The sequence below is a fragment of the Myotis daubentonii genome, chromosome 2, assembly GCF_963259705.1.
Source record: "Myotis daubentonii chromosome 2, mMyoDau2.1, whole genome shotgun sequence".
Taxonomy (NCBI): Eukaryota; Metazoa; Chordata; class Mammalia; order Chiroptera; family Vespertilionidae; genus Myotis; species Myotis daubentonii.
In genome coordinates, this window is record NC_081841.1 from 4,561,768 (window position 1) to 4,578,671 (window position 16,904).

General features: G+C 52.8%; 1 protein-coding gene across 5 annotated transcripts; it reads right to left on the bottom strand.

Annotated features, from left to right (window-relative positions):
- Positions 1–1,452: 1,452 nt before the first annotated feature.
- On the bottom strand, positions 1,453–15,854 carry CCDC134 (coiled-coil domain containing 134). 5 transcript variants are annotated; one of them, XR_009450987.1, is made up of 8 exons: positions 15,626–15,849; positions 13,840–13,958; positions 12,446–12,567; positions 12,158–12,242; positions 10,327–10,508; positions 9,971–10,042; positions 5,715–5,900; positions 1,453–4,544 (listed from the first exon to the last, which is right to left on the bottom strand). XR_009450987.1 is itself a non-coding variant. In XM_059680823.1 (7 exons), the coding sequence occupies exons 2-7, from the start codon at positions 13,946–13,948 to the stop codon at positions 5,775–5,777; spliced, it is 696 nt and encodes a 231-aa protein (XP_059536806.1). In that variant the 5' UTR covers positions 13,949–13,958; positions 15,710–15,853; the 3' UTR covers positions 1,453–5,774. The 5 variants fall into 5 exon arrangements, 3 of the variants coding, with proteins under 3 accessions (XP_059536806.1, XP_059536804.1, XP_059536807.1); XR_009450988.1 differs by lacking the exon at positions 1,453–4,544 and adding an exon at positions 6,246–6,354 and having other exon boundaries at positions 5,771–5,900; positions 15,626–15,851; XM_059680823.1 differs by having other exon boundaries at positions 1,453–5,900; positions 15,710–15,853.
- Positions 15,855–16,904: the final 1,050 nt, after the last annotated feature.

A 16,904-nucleotide genomic window follows, 5' to 3' on the forward strand; every position in this document is an offset into this window, starting at 1 on the left:
TGGTAGGGACTGCGAAGGGAAGCCTCCGGGTCCTCAGCCCAACCTCCTTCCCCTAGTTTAAAGGAGCCGCTCTCTTTTCCGTGGGGTCTGCTCCGCAAGCTAGTTCATCCATCCGCCGGGAATTGAAGGGTTAACACGCTCCCCTCGGGCCCGCTGGTCGGACCCCTCCCCCCAGCCAGCTGTGCGCACATTACGTCATCTTCCCAGCTGCCGCCCCCTCCTTCCCCCCGGCCTTGCCCGCCGAGGAGAGCGGATGGAATCAAACCCGGGCCCCTGAGGAGTATGGAGACCATTCAAACCGCGTTCCCCCCACGCCCCTTATAAAAAGGAAACGGAGGGTCGGCGTGGACCGTAAATTGTCCAAAACCTCTGCGCCTTCGCACCTGCCGCGAACACGCGCTTCTTCCTCTGGTTATCGAGGCGCGCGCGCGCGCGCACGCACACACAGACACACACACAGACACACACACACAGACACACACAGAGACACACACAGTGACACACACACACACAGACACACAGTGACACACACAGACACACACAGTGACACACACACACACACACACACACACACCCGCCTGCAGACCTTTAAGGCAATGCCAGTGCCCGGGCCACCACGAGCCTCCCGAGGCGGGGCGGCGTGAGCATTTTGACAAAATTCCGCAGGAATTCTGACGCACAGCCACCCACAGATTCCCACTCCTTCAAGCACCCACCGCTCCATCTTGCAGCTGGTTACGTAAACAACTGCAAATTCTAGTTTATCCTAAGGAGTGGAGTACCAGTGCTCAAAGAAGTCCGCAAGCGTGTGTGTGTGTGTGTGTGTGTGTGTGTGTGTGTGTGTGTGTGTGTGTGTGTGAAGACTCCCCCCCCCCCCCCCAAGTCTAACTAGGGAATTGGGTAGCCTAATAAGGGGCTGGGTGAATAATTACATCCACACAATGGAATACCATGCATCACTAAACCTGACATAGATAGCCCTGACCGGTTTGCTCAGTGGATGGAGCGTCCGCCTGCGGACTGAAGGGTCCTGGGTTCGATTCCGGTCAAGGGCATGTACCTTGGTTGCAGGCACATCCCCAGTGGGGGGTGTGCAGGAAGCAGCTGAATTGATGTTTCTCTCTCATCAATGTTTCTAACTCTCTATTCCTCTCCTCCCTTCCTTTCTGTAAAAAAAAACAAAAAAATATATTTTTTAAAAAATTACATAGATAACTGTATACCTACTGACAGCCTTTTGCAATATATTGTTAAAGGGAAAAGTATATTCCCTATAAGCGAGAGGCAGCTGTTGCTCAAGACTTATGAGCACACAGGCCGTGTGGAGGCAGACATATGGGCCCACTTATGCAGTGTGCCCTTGGGCAGTGTAACTGTTCCAAGCCTTAGTTTTGCCATCTCTAAAATGGGAATCGTGTCCCCTCATAGTAGTGAGGATTAAACGGGATCATCTGCAGTCTTTGATAATATTTATTGAACACCTCTGTGGCAGGCAAACAGAAATAGTTCCTGTCTTCGGAGAGCTGCCAGTCTAGTGAACAACTGTTAAACAAAAAAAAACCCAGACAATAAATAGCACAAGCGATCAAAGAAAAGTAACAGGGTGCGATGAAACTAACAAGGGATCTGACCTGGGATGTCAGGAAAGCCGCCCACATTTACGACAAAACTTAACACAATGAGGAGAGACCTGCAGATGGTGTTGGTGTAGCTGGAGCAACAGACAACATGGACAAGGACCCCGAGGCAGCAGAAGCTGCTACCAGCCAGCACGTGGCATAGCCTGGCATGTAGTAAGTGCCCACACAAAGTAGCTACTGTAATTGAAAAGAACAGGGATCTACGCCCTCACATGAAGGGCAAATGGATGCAAGGCCCAACAGCTGACTGTCAGTCATGGTTATGGGAATGGTGGGTTTAGGGTAAATTTTACTGTCTTCTTGATACTTCAGTATGCTTTTTTATAATGAATTGTATAACATAAATAGTCTTGTTTTGGGGGGGAAAAAGACAGGAATGTTCTCATTGTTTACAGACTAGAGCTGGTATTGATTATACCGGTCTCCGGTCTCCCCCTGAAACAGGAAACCAAACCCTGCTGCCCAGCTCTGGACCAGGCACTGAGCTGGACAATGTGACCTTCAACTGCACCTCTTAGTGGCTCTCACAGGGCTCCCCCTACTGTGGGGGGGGGGGGGGTGAGAGGGAGGGAAACCATCTGCTGGCCTACCCTATGACTCAATTTGGTCCAGTGCCCTCTCATTCCCTTAGAAACCCCCACAGGAAGCTGTAGGACAGCATGTCAGACTTGCGGCCAGTGAGCCATGAGTTTGACATGCTTGCTGTAGGAGCATCAGGTTAAGTAGGTGGACACAACCTGCCCAGAGGCCCTGGTTCCTAGCGAAGTAGCCTGAGGGAGCACAAATGAAGGCTCAGTAAAAACTGTAGAAGAAAGGTGGTGGCACTGGACCCAGCCTTAGCAAAGAACACTGACATTCTCCCTCCGACCCTGGCTTCTCACCTAACCTAACAGCTCTTCCCGCTGGCACCCCGCCTTGGCGGGGAGAACCGAGGCTGGCTCCAGGGCTAGAGCAGCCTCAGACAAGTCACTCTCCAGGACCTGCATTCTTCATGTGAAAAGGGAGGGGTTGGACCAGGTGATCATTATGTCCAGACACCCACCACAGACGGGTCATGGAAGAGAACTTGGCACGTTTGATCATCTACTGCTTCTGATGCCTCCCTTGTAGGCCTCTGTCAGTCTGTCTCCTCCTCCCTCCTCCCCCCACCTTTTAGGATTCAGTTCATGTATCGTTTCCTCCAGGATTAAGCAAAAGCACGTATCTCATGGTTTAACACAGAGGTAGGCTTCAGGGTGGAAAATAACATTTGGTTTTGGGTACGTTGAAACATAAGGATTGAGGCTTATCCGGTGACAACAGGGCAAGTGCCATCAGCTTTGTGGTCTGAGAGCAGGAGTGGGGAACAGCCAGCTTGCGGGTCTACTAGTCATCATTTGGTCTGGCCCTGCCAAGGCACTGGGGGCGAGTTAATTCAATGTTTGACCCAATACACCTGGCTAATTTCTTGTTGTTGTTAATCCTCACCCGAGGATATTTTCTCCATTGATTTTTAGAGGGAGTGAGAGGGAGGGGGAGCGACAGAGAAACATCGATGTGAGAGGCACATTGACTGGTTGCCTCCCACGCATCCCAAGCGGGGCCAGGGATCGAGCGAGAAACTGAGGTATGTGCCCAGGATCCTTCAGTCTGAGGACCGATGCTCTAACCACTGAGTACACCCGGCTAGGCAGCAGGCTAATTTTTAAGTTGATAATTTTATATGCCTGGAGAATGATGTTATAAATATCCCTTGGCAGAAAAAAGGTTCCCTATCCCTGTCTTAGAGGATGCAGCTGTCAAGAAGAAGGAAGGAGAGACTAAGCCAGTAAACTCTATTCAGGGCGCAGGTGAGGAAAGAGAAGTCGGGAAGAGACAGAGCAGACTCAGACCAAGAGCAGAAAACAAGGACAACACAGTGGCCCCGGGCCTGGGAGGGTCCTCAGGAACTATCAACAGCATTTCCGGGCAGTGATGGGACAGCACAGGAAGATGTGGGGCTGAGATGAGGAGGAGGAAGGGATGTGGCCAGGGAGGTTTTGCCCCAGGGGACATCTTTGGTTGTCATAGCTGGGAGATGACTACAGACAGCTAGTAAGTAGAGGCCAAGAATGCTGCTCATATCTCACATACACAGACCTCTGCACAACAAACAATTATCTGGTCCCAAATGTGAACAGTGCCACTGCTGAGGAGCTCTGTCTTAGGGGATACTGGGAGCACCCAGATTTTCCACGGGTGTCACAGATCGTGTCTGGAAGCTCAACAGACAGGAACGACATCCAAGACCATGCTGAACGCACCAATGAAGACATCACTGTTGCCACCAGCAGGCACCCTGGGAGCTGGTCTGGCCACTAGGAATCCCCCTGACCCTGTGGGCCACTGTTTCCACCGCCACACTCACACAGTGCATCTGGTTAGTGGCACATCAGTCACTAACTGAATGCTAGCTACAAGGAGGCTGGACAAACGAGTACCCTAGGGCCTCTGAGCTCCAGCAGGGGAGCGGACAGGCTCTGCCTACAGTATGACTCATGGTGGAGTTCCAGGAACAAGTCACCACACAATCCACAGTGCAGCAAAGGGAAGGAGGGGGGAAAGCAGGGCAGTTCTGTTTGTTTCTCTGAAGGTGTCAGATGAGAAAACTTGGAACCATTTGAAGATGGAGAGGAAGAGATCAACCAAGATGGAGAGAGGCCGAAGATGTAGAAGGAAGAGCCCAGGAGGATGAAGGTACCAGATGGGGCAGAGGTGAAGACAGGTAAGATTGGACCCCTCTCTTTGGCTGGGCTTACAGTGGGTGCTCAGCAAATCTATGGGACGAATGAAGAACCATCAGAGAAGGACACCCGTCATTGAGAAGCCAGGTCCCAGCCTTGGAGAAGCAGTTCAGATGTTATCGTATTCACGTTGCCAGTGAAGCTACAGAACAGAGAAGGGGTGGACCGGGGTCACTCAGCAAGCCTGATGGGCTGAGACAAGACTCAGGTCTCCCTTGGGCTCTGTTGGTGGTGGTGGTGGTGGTAGGTTCTGGGGTGGTTATGTCTCTCTCCTTTTAAGAAGCAGACCCTGGCTTTGCAAGGTCGAAGAGACAGAGCTGGAAATCCCACCAGAGCTCCTCCCTACTCTGCCTGGGCGGAGCACAACTGAAGGGCAGCTGCTCGCTCAGGCCCCTGCAGCTTTCCTGCCTGGTGGTGACCACGGGTCTCTGCTCGCACACCTCCTGGGGCAGAGAGCTCACTGCCTGACTCATCCAGCTTGGGACAGCCCTGCCATGACAATGCAGTCTTCTGCAGAGCTGCAGCCCACAGGCTGAGGGTCTCGCCGCATTGCCAGAAAGGACAGCTGACTCTTTCCTGTGCTTGCTCTATGGCTGTCCCCAGTTAGCTGAGGATAGAGATCATGTTACTCCAAGGTCACCTTGGATAAACACCCACCCAGGACACTTCCAGTCCCTTTCCAACACTGACCCTTCGTCAAGGACAGTGCAGAGAAGCGATTCGGAGGCCTAAGCCAAGCCCTACTTTGCTGCCCCGCCAGAGCCTGGGGCTCCCTGATGAAGCGGAACATCCTCTAAGGTGCTCTCTACACCGCACAGGGCCTCTGGTTCCCCTACCCAGGCCCCGCGCCACCTGCCTGGAAAAGGCCTCACAGCTTCCTAGGGCCAAAACCAGCTGTGATTTGCCCAGAGGGTTTGCCGACTTTTATTGTGTCTCCGCAGGGGGCTGGACCTTGTGCCCTGTGGCTCAGTGACACAGTGCAGCCAGCAGCAGGAGTGGCACCTCCACACGTGGCTCAGACCCCGGTTCCGCTGCCTCCCCATGGAGAGCAGCAGCCAGCCGAGCATCAGTACTAACCACTGGGAGGGTCCAGTCCTGCACCCCTCCTACCTCCCCCAGCACCTCCAGAGTTGTGTTTGCGGCACAGGGTCCCCTCAACGCTCCCTCCAGGGAGGCCCCGGGAGGAAACCCAAGCCCTCCGCGGCCCAGTCCCTGCAGCTGGGCTCAAAGCCGGCTTCCGGGGGCCAAGCAAACATGGCCTCCCCTCTCACAGGTGCCGAGTCTCACCACCAACCAGACGGCACCGCTTCACCTTGGCCACGCTGACTCCTCCTCTTCCTCCTGGCCCCTTGAACCATGGGCTGCAACGGGGCTATAACTCGGACTGGGATCGCGAAATCCGCGGGCCTTTTCGGATCTCTTTCCGCTTCTCCTCTTTTTTCCGACGTTTCTCCTCTTCTCTCAGGGCCTTCTGGAAAGGGTCGGTGCTAGAGATGAACTGGGGGAAGAGCAGAGTGGTCTGGCTCAGTCCACTGGCAGCAGTTTACTCCGAGCTAGGGCACTGAGGGGGACAGGAGGGTTGCTCAGATGCAGGCCCTGCCCTCAGGGAGCCAACGACATGGAGATGGTTAAATGGGCTTGGGGACAAGGCTAAGTGGGTTGAAAGATAACTAAGAGGCTGACAGCAAAGAGGGTGAGGGGAGGAGGACATTCCGGGCACAGGGACAAGCACCACGGTGTGAACAAGCACGGGCATCAGAGAAACAATAAACAGAATCCTCCCAGAGTGAGGGGCCGAGTGCCCGACAACCGCAGACCACCCCCCACGCCCTGGCTGCCATACCCCTGAGGAGGAGGGGAGAGCAGCCAGCGAGAATAAGAGACAGCAGGCATCCTGTCTCGGCAAGGGAGTGCACAGGAAGCAGGTGGATCAGAGGTCAAACTGACAGACCCTGGAAAGGGGGTGGGAGAAAGAGAAGACAATAGTGCCCAGGCTCATGGCTTCATAGATGGTGGATGGTGGATGGTGGTGCTGGTGAGGAAACGGGAACACAGGGTGAACAGGGATGGGAGGAGGGGAAGGAGGAGGAGGAGGAGGAGGAGGAGGAGGAGGAGGAGGAGGAGGAGGAGGAGGACTTTGATTGGGGGCACTCTTCTCCCTCTACTCTCTCCAAACCCATGGCTTCGGTTATGTCTATATGGCCAGTTACCCCTCAAATGTGCACCTCCATATCTAAGTGCCTGCCTGGCACCTCCACTGGGATGTCCCAAATGTGCCCCCAACTTGGCATGGCTGCATCTCCTCAAAATCCAGTCCTCTTCTAGTGTCGCTGTCCTCATGAACAGTGCTGCCTGACCACCTCCTGTCCTTACAAGTTAATTTTCTGGTCCTCTTGGAGGAGATAAGCTGGCAGGCCTCTCCCATACTTTCTGGCTCTGGCTGGGGATGGCCGGTCAAGGGATCCTGGCCCTTCATCCTCAATGGCTCAGCCTCACCAGGGACCCAAACCTAGTTGGGGCAGAAGGGAAACACTGCCCATCCTTTCCTGGATCCCTTTCCCAGAAGGCCTGGCTAAAGCCTACTTTAAATTCCTGACACTAAACTCAAGTGCTGCCTGGCAATGGAGCAACTCTCCTACCCCCGCACCATTAGTCCCTCCTCCCTAATGGGTCGTTCCCATCAACAAGCAGACATGCCAGTCTTTCTAACCGATCATGGCTGTGAGCATGGCCATACACTGCGCCCTAGTGAATCATTAACCTGGGGAAGGTTTGGGGGACCCCTGACACAGCTGTCTATGGGTGACAGCAGCCATCAGCTCCAGTGACAACAACGAAAGACTAGCTGCCACAAAGGCCAGTCGGACAATGATCTGAATTAAAAGCCGCCACCACCGCCTTTGCTGGATGACACTCCTAATGACCAAGCATGTCATAGTCTTCTGGGCTACCGCTCAGACTACAGACTATTGCATGAGATGGCCATCCATCTTCGGGGCCATGAACTGTGGAAACAAATTGTGGCTGAAAACTGGACAGTCTGGGTCACTCACTTAGAAACCCATAGGAAGGCCCTTTCTCTGATGAGACTGACCAGAACCAAATCGCGGATCCAGTCTACCCAGATGGGAGTCATTTCCACTTGAATGCATTTTCGTACTAGATGAAGCCACACACCTGCCGCCATCGAAGGCACAAAACACATTCTGTATTTCTGGTTTGGCTACCCGGAGTCCCAGGCTGAAATAGTACGGCCCAGGATCATTAGGATAATGACCAATTGGTTGAGTATGTCCTTGCCAACTGCCCCCACAGTGGCCCATGTGGAGCAAGATAGGGGATATGACATGCCTCTGAAAATTTTGTAAAAATGCCCTTGTCCCATTCACATCTGACCCTTCTGGACAAAGATCTAGGTGAAAGTAAGGGATGATCAGTGACAAAGTGACATTATAGGTCCTGGGATATGACACGCTGATCTTGTGGCAATAATCCCAGCGTCTAGGCAGAAAACGCCTTAGATCCCAAGAGACACGGGGAATAATCAATCCTTTTTGTGCCTTATGTCCAGCACTGCCACTTGGCAACACAATCCTACAGTCTGCCCAAGCCAAGTGGCAGCTGCAGATGACAATCTGACCAGCTGCTGGACGTGTCATTCTCAACCACGTGATTACTGAACTATTCTGTGTGCCTGATGCCATCAATGGCAGCTCCCGAAGTGACCCTGTGCAGATAGATACTCATGCCAGTACAACCTTGTTTCAACCTGACGGATACAAATCCATCTTCTTCTCCTGATGCCCGAGTGGCCTGGGGTTCTATCATGTAGGGCAACTGAGGCTGCAACTCCACAGTGACATTAGGATTCGGCCAAAGACTGTAATGGTGACCCAAATCCAGTATAATGTGGGAGACAATGGGCCACGGAGTATCTCTCCACTAGGGAAGAGGGGAGCTGTGGGGTCCGTCTACTGCCCTTGTAATTACTGGCAATAACATCAAAGATCAGCAGGTCAGTCTAAACTCTGTGCGGGTGGTAATGAATAACAGATTGGCCTTAGACCACATCCAATTGTCTAAAACAAGACCTACTGGTCTCCCCAAAACTGATCACAGGATCCCGAAGCACACGGCTGAGACCAATACTGCAGGCTGGCCTCATCCAGCGGCTTAGTCCTGTTGATGGCAGCCTTCATTAAACGCAGTCTGAGACAAACTGAACAAATATGGTTCTAGCCCCTATCAGTCAGATTAATAGATTGAATAGTACATTCGTGGAGTCTGAGTTAAGCCAAGACATGTAGGGCTGAGGGATGGCCTGTAGAGGAGGCAATCTACGTGGCCTGAGCGTCCCTGCGTGTTCTTGCTGGATACACCAAGAACGCAAAGCCCCGACCACTCTGTATCTGGGCCATTTCTCAGGATTGTGCCTGCAGCGAACCTTGAAGGATGAGGTGATGTCTCCCCCAAAACAAAGAGCGGGTTTACTTCCGTTCACTATAAATCAGTAAATTTTCCAAGCTTAGTATTCTTCAGCTATGATGCAAACCCACTGTCTGTGTGGCATCCACCTGAGCCCCTCTGTGTCACTATGGGACTCAGGGAACCAACATGATCAGTCCAACAGTCTAGACCAGTGGTTCTCAACCTTCCTAATGCCGTGACCCTTTAATACAGTTCCTCATGTTGTGGTGACCCCCAATTTCATGGTTACAAATTGAACATAATTAAAGCATAGTGATTAATCACAAAAACAATATGTAATTATATGTGTGTTTTCCGATGGTCTTAGGCGACCCCTGTGAAAGGGTCGTTCGACCCCCAAACGGGTCACGACCCACAGGTTGAGAACCGCTGGTCTAGAACTGCTTTTGCTGTAAACTCTGATGCCTCTGCCCTGTCGGTATCCGTGCAACAGTGGCAGGCTAGCTTGTTACCCTGCAAGCAGGGTATAAAATCTGAGAGCCCTCACCCATCCTGACCCCCTTCCCCTCCTTAGAGCAGGGGCCAGCCTGTGATTTGAGGAGTCCAGCCCGCCAGCCCTTCTTTCCTATCCTTCTGGCCCCCTCTGATCCCCTCCTCTCCTCTACTGTATGTGTCCTGTATGTGTCCCCATCTGTCATCCTACCCACAGCCTCAGCCCTGAGAGTCCACCTCAGCCCCTAGAATGGCCACATGTACAGGAATGTAGGATAGACGCTCGGCTGGGTGATTAGAGGCTTAAGGACAGAGAAGAGCATGACTTGACACCCCCAGGCTTCCCTCACATCCACCTGATGTGGGTGCCTACTGTTCACTGGGAAGGGTGTGTTCACAGCCTCTGACTGCCCCCCATAGCTGGGGTGCACCATGAATAGACAGGCGGCCTGAGGCTAAGACAAGGGCAATGGCTTGCCCAACGGCACCAGTGAGTGAGTGACGGTTCCTGGACCCAGACCTGGGTATGTCTGTCTCCAAGTCCAAAGCCCTCACACTCCACCACAGGTACCCCAACCCCTGCAGGACCTGGCTTCCCGTAGCCCAGCAGAAGCAGAACAGACATGGCCACAAGCCCCCAGAGCTCACCTCTGTGTGGTCTACTTTAAATGGATTCTGGAAGTCAGAGTCTTTCTCGCTGATCCCCAGCTCCTGGGCCATCTGCAGACGAGGAAAAGTTAGTCATCCTCTGCCTTCTCCTGCCTCTTGCTCACCTGAGCCACTCCCTCCACATTGGAACCCAGGGCCCAAGACTGTGGGCCAGGTGATGACCCATAGGGACCCAGGTCAGCATAGAACCCCTTGAGATGGCACCTCAAGGTACCTTGAGGCTTATCACAGAAAACGCCACCAAGAGCTGACATTCAGGCCCAGCTGCAGGCAGCTGCGAGGCTCACAGGACACTGGGAGACAGGGCTCCGGGCTGTCCCCGCCCCAGTCCTTACCAGGCTGAGGATGGGCGAGTGGGGCCCCTGGTCAAAGACGCCCGACTGGTTGCAGAAGCTGATGCCCCAGCGGATGAGGAGGTTCCAGTTGGAGTTGTGGTCAAAGTAGTGGTGCACGATCCTCGGGAAGCGCAGCACCACATCGCCGAAGAAAGCCGTGTTCTCCAACACTTGGGAGAAAGCTGGTGAGAGGGACCTGATGAGAGCCCAGGGCAGATGCCCTTCTACTGCCCTCCCGGCCAGCCCAGACACTCCCCAGACAATGGAGGCAAGCCCGCCAAGCCCAATAAGCAGAGAATGGACAATTGTGCTAAGGGCTTTGTGTCCACCAAATCACTGAATCCTCAAACCACCGTTAGAGGAAGATGTGGCGGCCGTTCCCATTTTACCCGGGAGAAAGTGAATGGCAAATCTGGGCTGTAAACCCAGCTCTCTCTGACTGCAGAGGCCCTGCTCTTTCCCCCGTATCTCATGGCTTAGAAGACTCATTTGCTGTGGGGACCAGAGACATGGGTGTCATTCTGCACAAGGAGGCATATGCATCATGCACCGGGCCTCTAGTCTTACATAACCACTGTACAACTATCTACACCAGGAAGTTAACATCAATACAATACATCCATAGACCTTATTTGAATTTCATCAATTTCCCCACTAATATCCTTCCTCTCATCAATAGGTCAGTCTAGACTGAATTTAGTGTCCACCATGGTGGCAGGTCCCCCGACCCAGGCCAGCCTGAAGAGTAAGTGTAGACCCAGCCCTGGCGGCAGCTCCTGTTCCAGTGCCCGCAGATGAGGCCCAGGCAGCCCTCAGCAGCACTGGCCAGGCCATGCGCAGAGATAAGCTGACTCCTCCAAAGACAGGCCCAGCTGGGTCTGAGCCAAGTGGGGCCAGACCCCTGGGCTTCAAACCATCTTGCACTCAGGAGTAAGCTTGACTTATAGGTTAAGAGCCAAGTTATATGTATAACTTCCTCAGTTACAGTGGAGATGAGAGATGCTATTTGTAAAAGTGCCCACCATTCAATATGTAAAGGCCACTTCCATCCTCTCTCAGTGTAATCTAAGAGGTTTTATTGTTAAAATGCCACCAGTTCATGAGAAAATTATCACCAGAGAGAAATTCTTGGAAGAGGGAATGAAGGGACACAGAATAGTCTTTTACCTTATTTATGTCCTAGAGGCCCAATGCACGAAATTCATGCAAGGGACTTGGCCCTCACGGCCTGGCTGCCTAGGCTCTCGCAGCCCTGGCTGCCTCGCGGCCTCACCCCCTGCCCACTGGTCGGCCCACTGGTCACTCTGGAAGGTCGTTCCGCTGTCCGGTCTAATTAACATATTAGTTCTTTATTATATAGGATGTTTGTCCCACCTAGTCTCAGAAAGGATCTAAGAAGGTTGAGGCTTTTAGAACAGTAGTAAGGAGTGTGGGCAGCTGCCCCTAGTGTCCAGTCACTTCAGTAGGCCTATTTTTTCTCCTGTAAATGCGAACAACCCTTGCCTTCTCTATCAGACGGGTCAGGGGTGGAGAAGGCAAGGATCCCCGGAGTGGTAGTGGGCAGAGCTTCCTCCCTGGTTCCTGTGCTCCAAGCACAGGACCGCACAAAGGAATACATTTGTGTCAGGGACACAGAAATTGGCTCTGAAGCCCAGAAATTCTTGGAAAACCATATACTAAGTGCTTATCCACCAAAGGTGGACACTTGGAAGGTGCCACAAGAGGGTGTTTCCAGAGAGAGAAAAAAAGCATGACAAAAACAGGAGGGAAGAAACAACTAGAGAAGATCAAGGTGGTAGGGAGGAGGGGGGAGAGGTCAAGAAGACCATACCATCCTTCAGTTTCTCATCCTGGGGGAAGGGCCCATCTGGGAGCACGTCCGCAGCAAGGAGCACTGTCCGGGAGTCCTCCAGCACCTGAGGGAACCCCCGCTGGCTGAGTGGCTTTGCAGAAGCCTTCACCGCCCAGCCACACCCCAGTTTACTTAAACCCAACTTCAAATCTTTTGTGCCCGCAGTTCCCTCTAATTGAACACCATCCCGTTAAGGAACTCCTACTCATCCCTCAGTGCCCAGATCAAAGACTAGGCTGCCATGAGCTGCCCTGCGCCTGCATGCACCTTAAAGAGCCCCTTGAGCATGACATCAAGGATCTTGTACTGCTGGTGGACATCATTCAGCTGTACCAGGTTTTTCAATGCCAACAGCTGCTCCCGTCGCTTCACCTCAAACATCTTCTTGTCTGGGCAGTGTTAAGTTAAGGAGCTGGCACTGATACTTCTGGATAATCCAGTGGCCCCAACCCAGAAGGCCCATTCCTGACCAACAAATATCTGCAAAGGCCACAGATGCCCAGGTCTGAGGCCCTCCCTACCAGAGAAGTAACAAACTGAGAAGCGTTTGCATCCTACAATGTATCATTTGTCCAGTGTACAGAGGATTCTACACCCAAGAGCCTGAACACAACCCTTCAGGACCTAGCTCCTGTACTCCTTCCCCATGGTCTTCCCACCATCTCCAACAACTAGTCACTGTCCCCAGAACCTGCGCTCCTCTGCTCACACTATACACTCTGCCTGGGATACTCCCCAACCCTTCTCTATGAGTTTTTTTTTTTAATTTTTATTTTTTTAAACTATATTTTATTGACTTTTTACAGAGAGGAAGGGAGAGGGATAGAGAGTTAGAAACATCGATGAGAGAGAAACATCGATCAGCTGCCTCCTGAACACCTCCCACTGGGGATGTGCTCACAACCAAGGTACATGCCCTTGACTGGAATCGAACCTGGGACCCCTCAGTCTGCAGGCCGACGCTCTATCCACTGAGCCAAACCGGTCAGGGCTATTTTTTTAATCCTTACCTAAGTATATGTTTTTATTGATTTTAGAGAGAGGAAGGGAGAGAGAGAGACAGAGAACATCAATGTGTGAGTGAAACATCAATCGGCTACCTCCTATAAACACCCAGGGATTGAACCCACAACCTAGGTATGTGCCCTGACCGGGAATCGAACCTGCACACTTTTGGTATACAGGTGACTCCAACTGAGTCACATGGCTAGGGCGCCTACGAGCTTTTGTTCTTTCAAGACCTAGCTCAAAAGCCAGCACAGTGTTTCTCTCCTGTTCCATCTCAGCAGTGATCCCAAAGTACAATGTGAGGCCTGTGAAGGCCTCAAAGCCAGGGACTGACTCATCTTTGTGTCCCCAAGTCCTGAACCCAGAGTAGGTGGCCCAGAATGCCAGGGCCTGAGTCCCTGCCCAGGGTCTCACCCACAAGGTACTAGGCACATATGTACTATTCTCAGAGTCCTTGTGGCTCTGAGAGATGTAAAGTGCCTTCTCTGTTTAACATAATAGGGAAACTGAGGCTCAGAAGGCAGTGGACTCGATCAAGGTTTGATGAGAGTATCTTACCTTTTCTCTCCTATTCCCATCAGCTGGGCCTCATCCATCCCTAGAAAGTGCCCCAGGCACAGCACATTAACTCCACCTCCAACCCCAAAGGATACAGATCTCCAGGCTCGGGTCCACGGAGGTCCTCTGAGTGTCTGTGACTCCTGTCCCAGACACTAGCAGGACAAACAGGTAGACTAGGAACTGCAAAAGGTCCATATCCATGACCCTGGAGCTAGGAGAGTAATAGAGAAAGGAGGTGAGGCCTGAGCATGGTGTTATATAAATAGAATGAGGTGAACTGAACTCCCCCTGACATGACATAGCTTCCAAATACCAAGAACCCAACATTGGGAAGCCCCGGAGCCCAGAGCCTAGCCCAGGGCCTGTGACCAGCAGACACAATAAAGGCCGTGGGATAGAGGCAGGAGGAAGCAGATATATGTCAGCAATGGAGGGATACTTGGAGCACAGGGGTCAGTGCCTGGAGCGCTGAGCTAGAGCCTGGCTCTTCCCAGCTGTGGAACAGCAGGCAAGCTGCTCAACCTCTCTGAGCCTCAGCTTCCTCACTATAAAATAAAAATAAGGAGGTCACCTCCCTGCTCCAGTGGGGGAGGACTGGGGGAGGCACCTGGGGAAGGTGGGGCTGGTCAGTGTCATTCCTTCTCACTCCCCCCTTCTTTATCCTCGCCTCCCAGGAGAGTAGCTGGTCAAGGGGGTCCAAGCAGTAGAGAGGATGTGAAACTTCTGGTGTTTCCCTCCTTCCCTGACTTCTGTCATCAGAAAGGAAGGGACACAGGGCAGGAAGGGAGGCAGGACGGTCTTGGGGTAGAAGGGATGCCACTCACTCACTGTGGTACCATAGGCACATAAGCCAACACCTATTCCTATTCAGGCAACTTTCCACAGTTATTTGTTGATCACCTCCCATGTTCTAGGCCAGTGATGGCGAACCTATGACACGCGTGTCAGAGGTGATACGCGAACTCATTTTTTTGGTTGATTTTTCTTTGTTAAATGGCATTTAAATATATAAAATAAATATCAAAAATATAAATCTCTGTTTTACTATGGTTACAAATATAAAAAAATTTCTATATGTGACACGGCACCAGAGTTAAGTTAGGGTTTTTCAAAATGCTGGCACGCCAAGCTCAGAAGGTTCACCATCACTGGTCTAGGCCCTGTTTCAGAGCTGGGAATACAGTAGTGAGTAAGATAAAACTCCCTGCACTCAAGGTATTTTCCTAGTAGGAATAAGAGATAACCAGTAAACTTGTAAAACAAGCACAGAAGAATGAGAGGGAGTTGGTGGGGTGCAATATTTCAGTGGCCAAAGACGGCCTCAAACTCAGATGACAGGGGCCCAATTTTACTAGTGTGGAAACCAGAAAAGTGAGGTAACTGCCCGGTCACTCAGCTATTCCCAGGCTAAACCAAGTCTAAATGAGCAGTCTATTTCAGAGCAGACCACGCCCAAGGGAGAGATGGTCAGTTACTGACAGGTCACCGGAGAACCAGCCCCACCCCACACAGAGGATATAACTGAAACCTAGAGAATGAACAGCTGTGCAAGTTCACCCAGGACTCACTAACTTCCAATGTCACGCTCCAGACTCAAGGGAACCGGATACAAACTAGAGCAGAACTTGGGCCAGGGGCATATCAGACAGCGCGTAATGACTGAAGCAGGGAAGATGGGGAAAGAAAGCCAGGCTGCGTGGGGAGGATTCTGCCTTCTCTACTGTCACTCCCGCTCACCGCCCTAGAGCTCTTCCCAGCTCCGCGAGCTACCCGAACGCATTCTGCAAGAGGCGTCCCTGGGCTCGCGGACCCCGATTTCTGTCCCCAGTCTTTGGGGCTCCGGGAGGAGAGGAGTCTTTCCAAAGAGGCGTATCTTACCTCCCACTCTTGCAGCCGGTTCGACCCTCAGTCTCCACGCCCCCACCCGGAGCCTACCCGCCCGGAGACCCCACTTCCACCCACCAGGCCGGGGGTGCAAAAGGGGCAGCCCGGCAGGCCCTCGGCGTGCGGCTCGCAGGTGCTTCCTGAGACCAGCAAAGGCGCAGATCTCCACGGTACCGGGGAGCCGCAGCTCTGGGACAGCCGAGCGCTGTCCCGCCCACCGCACCGCTACTGGCCAATGAGCGCGGGCCGCGCGGTCGCGCCGGTGGCCTCACTTCCGGCTCCGCCCCGCCGGGCCCTGGGACTGGTCGCGCGTGAGGTCCGCAGGAGAATCGTTCCTTCCACCCTGGGTCGGGCTCCGGCGCGTGGTGCTCGGTAAAGACGAGGTTGGAGGAAGTCAAGTCGGCGCCCAACGTAGAGGGCGCGTCAGCACACTGGGGCCCCGTCCGCCCGGGCGCCCTCCCCGAAAGTGTTTCGTCAGAGGACTGTTCTGGCAAGGTCAGTTTAGTGGGTCATGACTAGCACGTGTGTTTTTAAGTAACCAGCCGTGCGGAGTTGGCACATCCCCGCTCGCCCCTTTGGTGCACCAAGTTCTAAACCCAGCTCATCGGGAACTTCCCCATCGATTCAATAGGGCGGAGTTCAGACCACTTTTGTGCGGGGTCAGGTCCCGAGAAGGAAGGGCAGGCTGGCCAGTCCCGGGCACGGGGTCCTCACGGGCAGGCAGGTGGGCGGGCAAGGAGCTAGAAGCCCAGTGGGTTGAACTGGGAACGGGAGAGGCAGCTGTGGAGCGCATATATTAAAAGAACCACACGCCCTAACCGGTTTGGCTCAGTGACTAGAGCGTCGGCCTGCGGACTCAAGGGTCCCAGGTTCAATTCCGGTCAAGGGCATGTACCTTGGTTGTGGACACAAACCTAGTGGGGAGTGCAGGAGGCAGCTGATCGATGTTTCTCTCTCATTGATGTTTCTAATTCTCTCTCTCTGTAAAAAACAAAACAAAACAAAAACAACAACAAACAATAAAATATATTTAAAAATAAAAGAATCAAAAAAATAAATAAATAAAAGAATCACACATGTGGGTATACAAGTACAAGCTCCACGTCAAAGAAAGGAACACAGGGACCTACTTTAACCAGGGCGGGGCGAGCTGTGACAGTTCGCTGCTAGGAAGGCTGAGAAGGATTCGACCTGCTCAGCCTCCTTGCCTGGAAATGACACCGCTCCCCACCTTCACGGGAGGTGAGGCGGCAGTCAGGTACCTCTCAGAGCA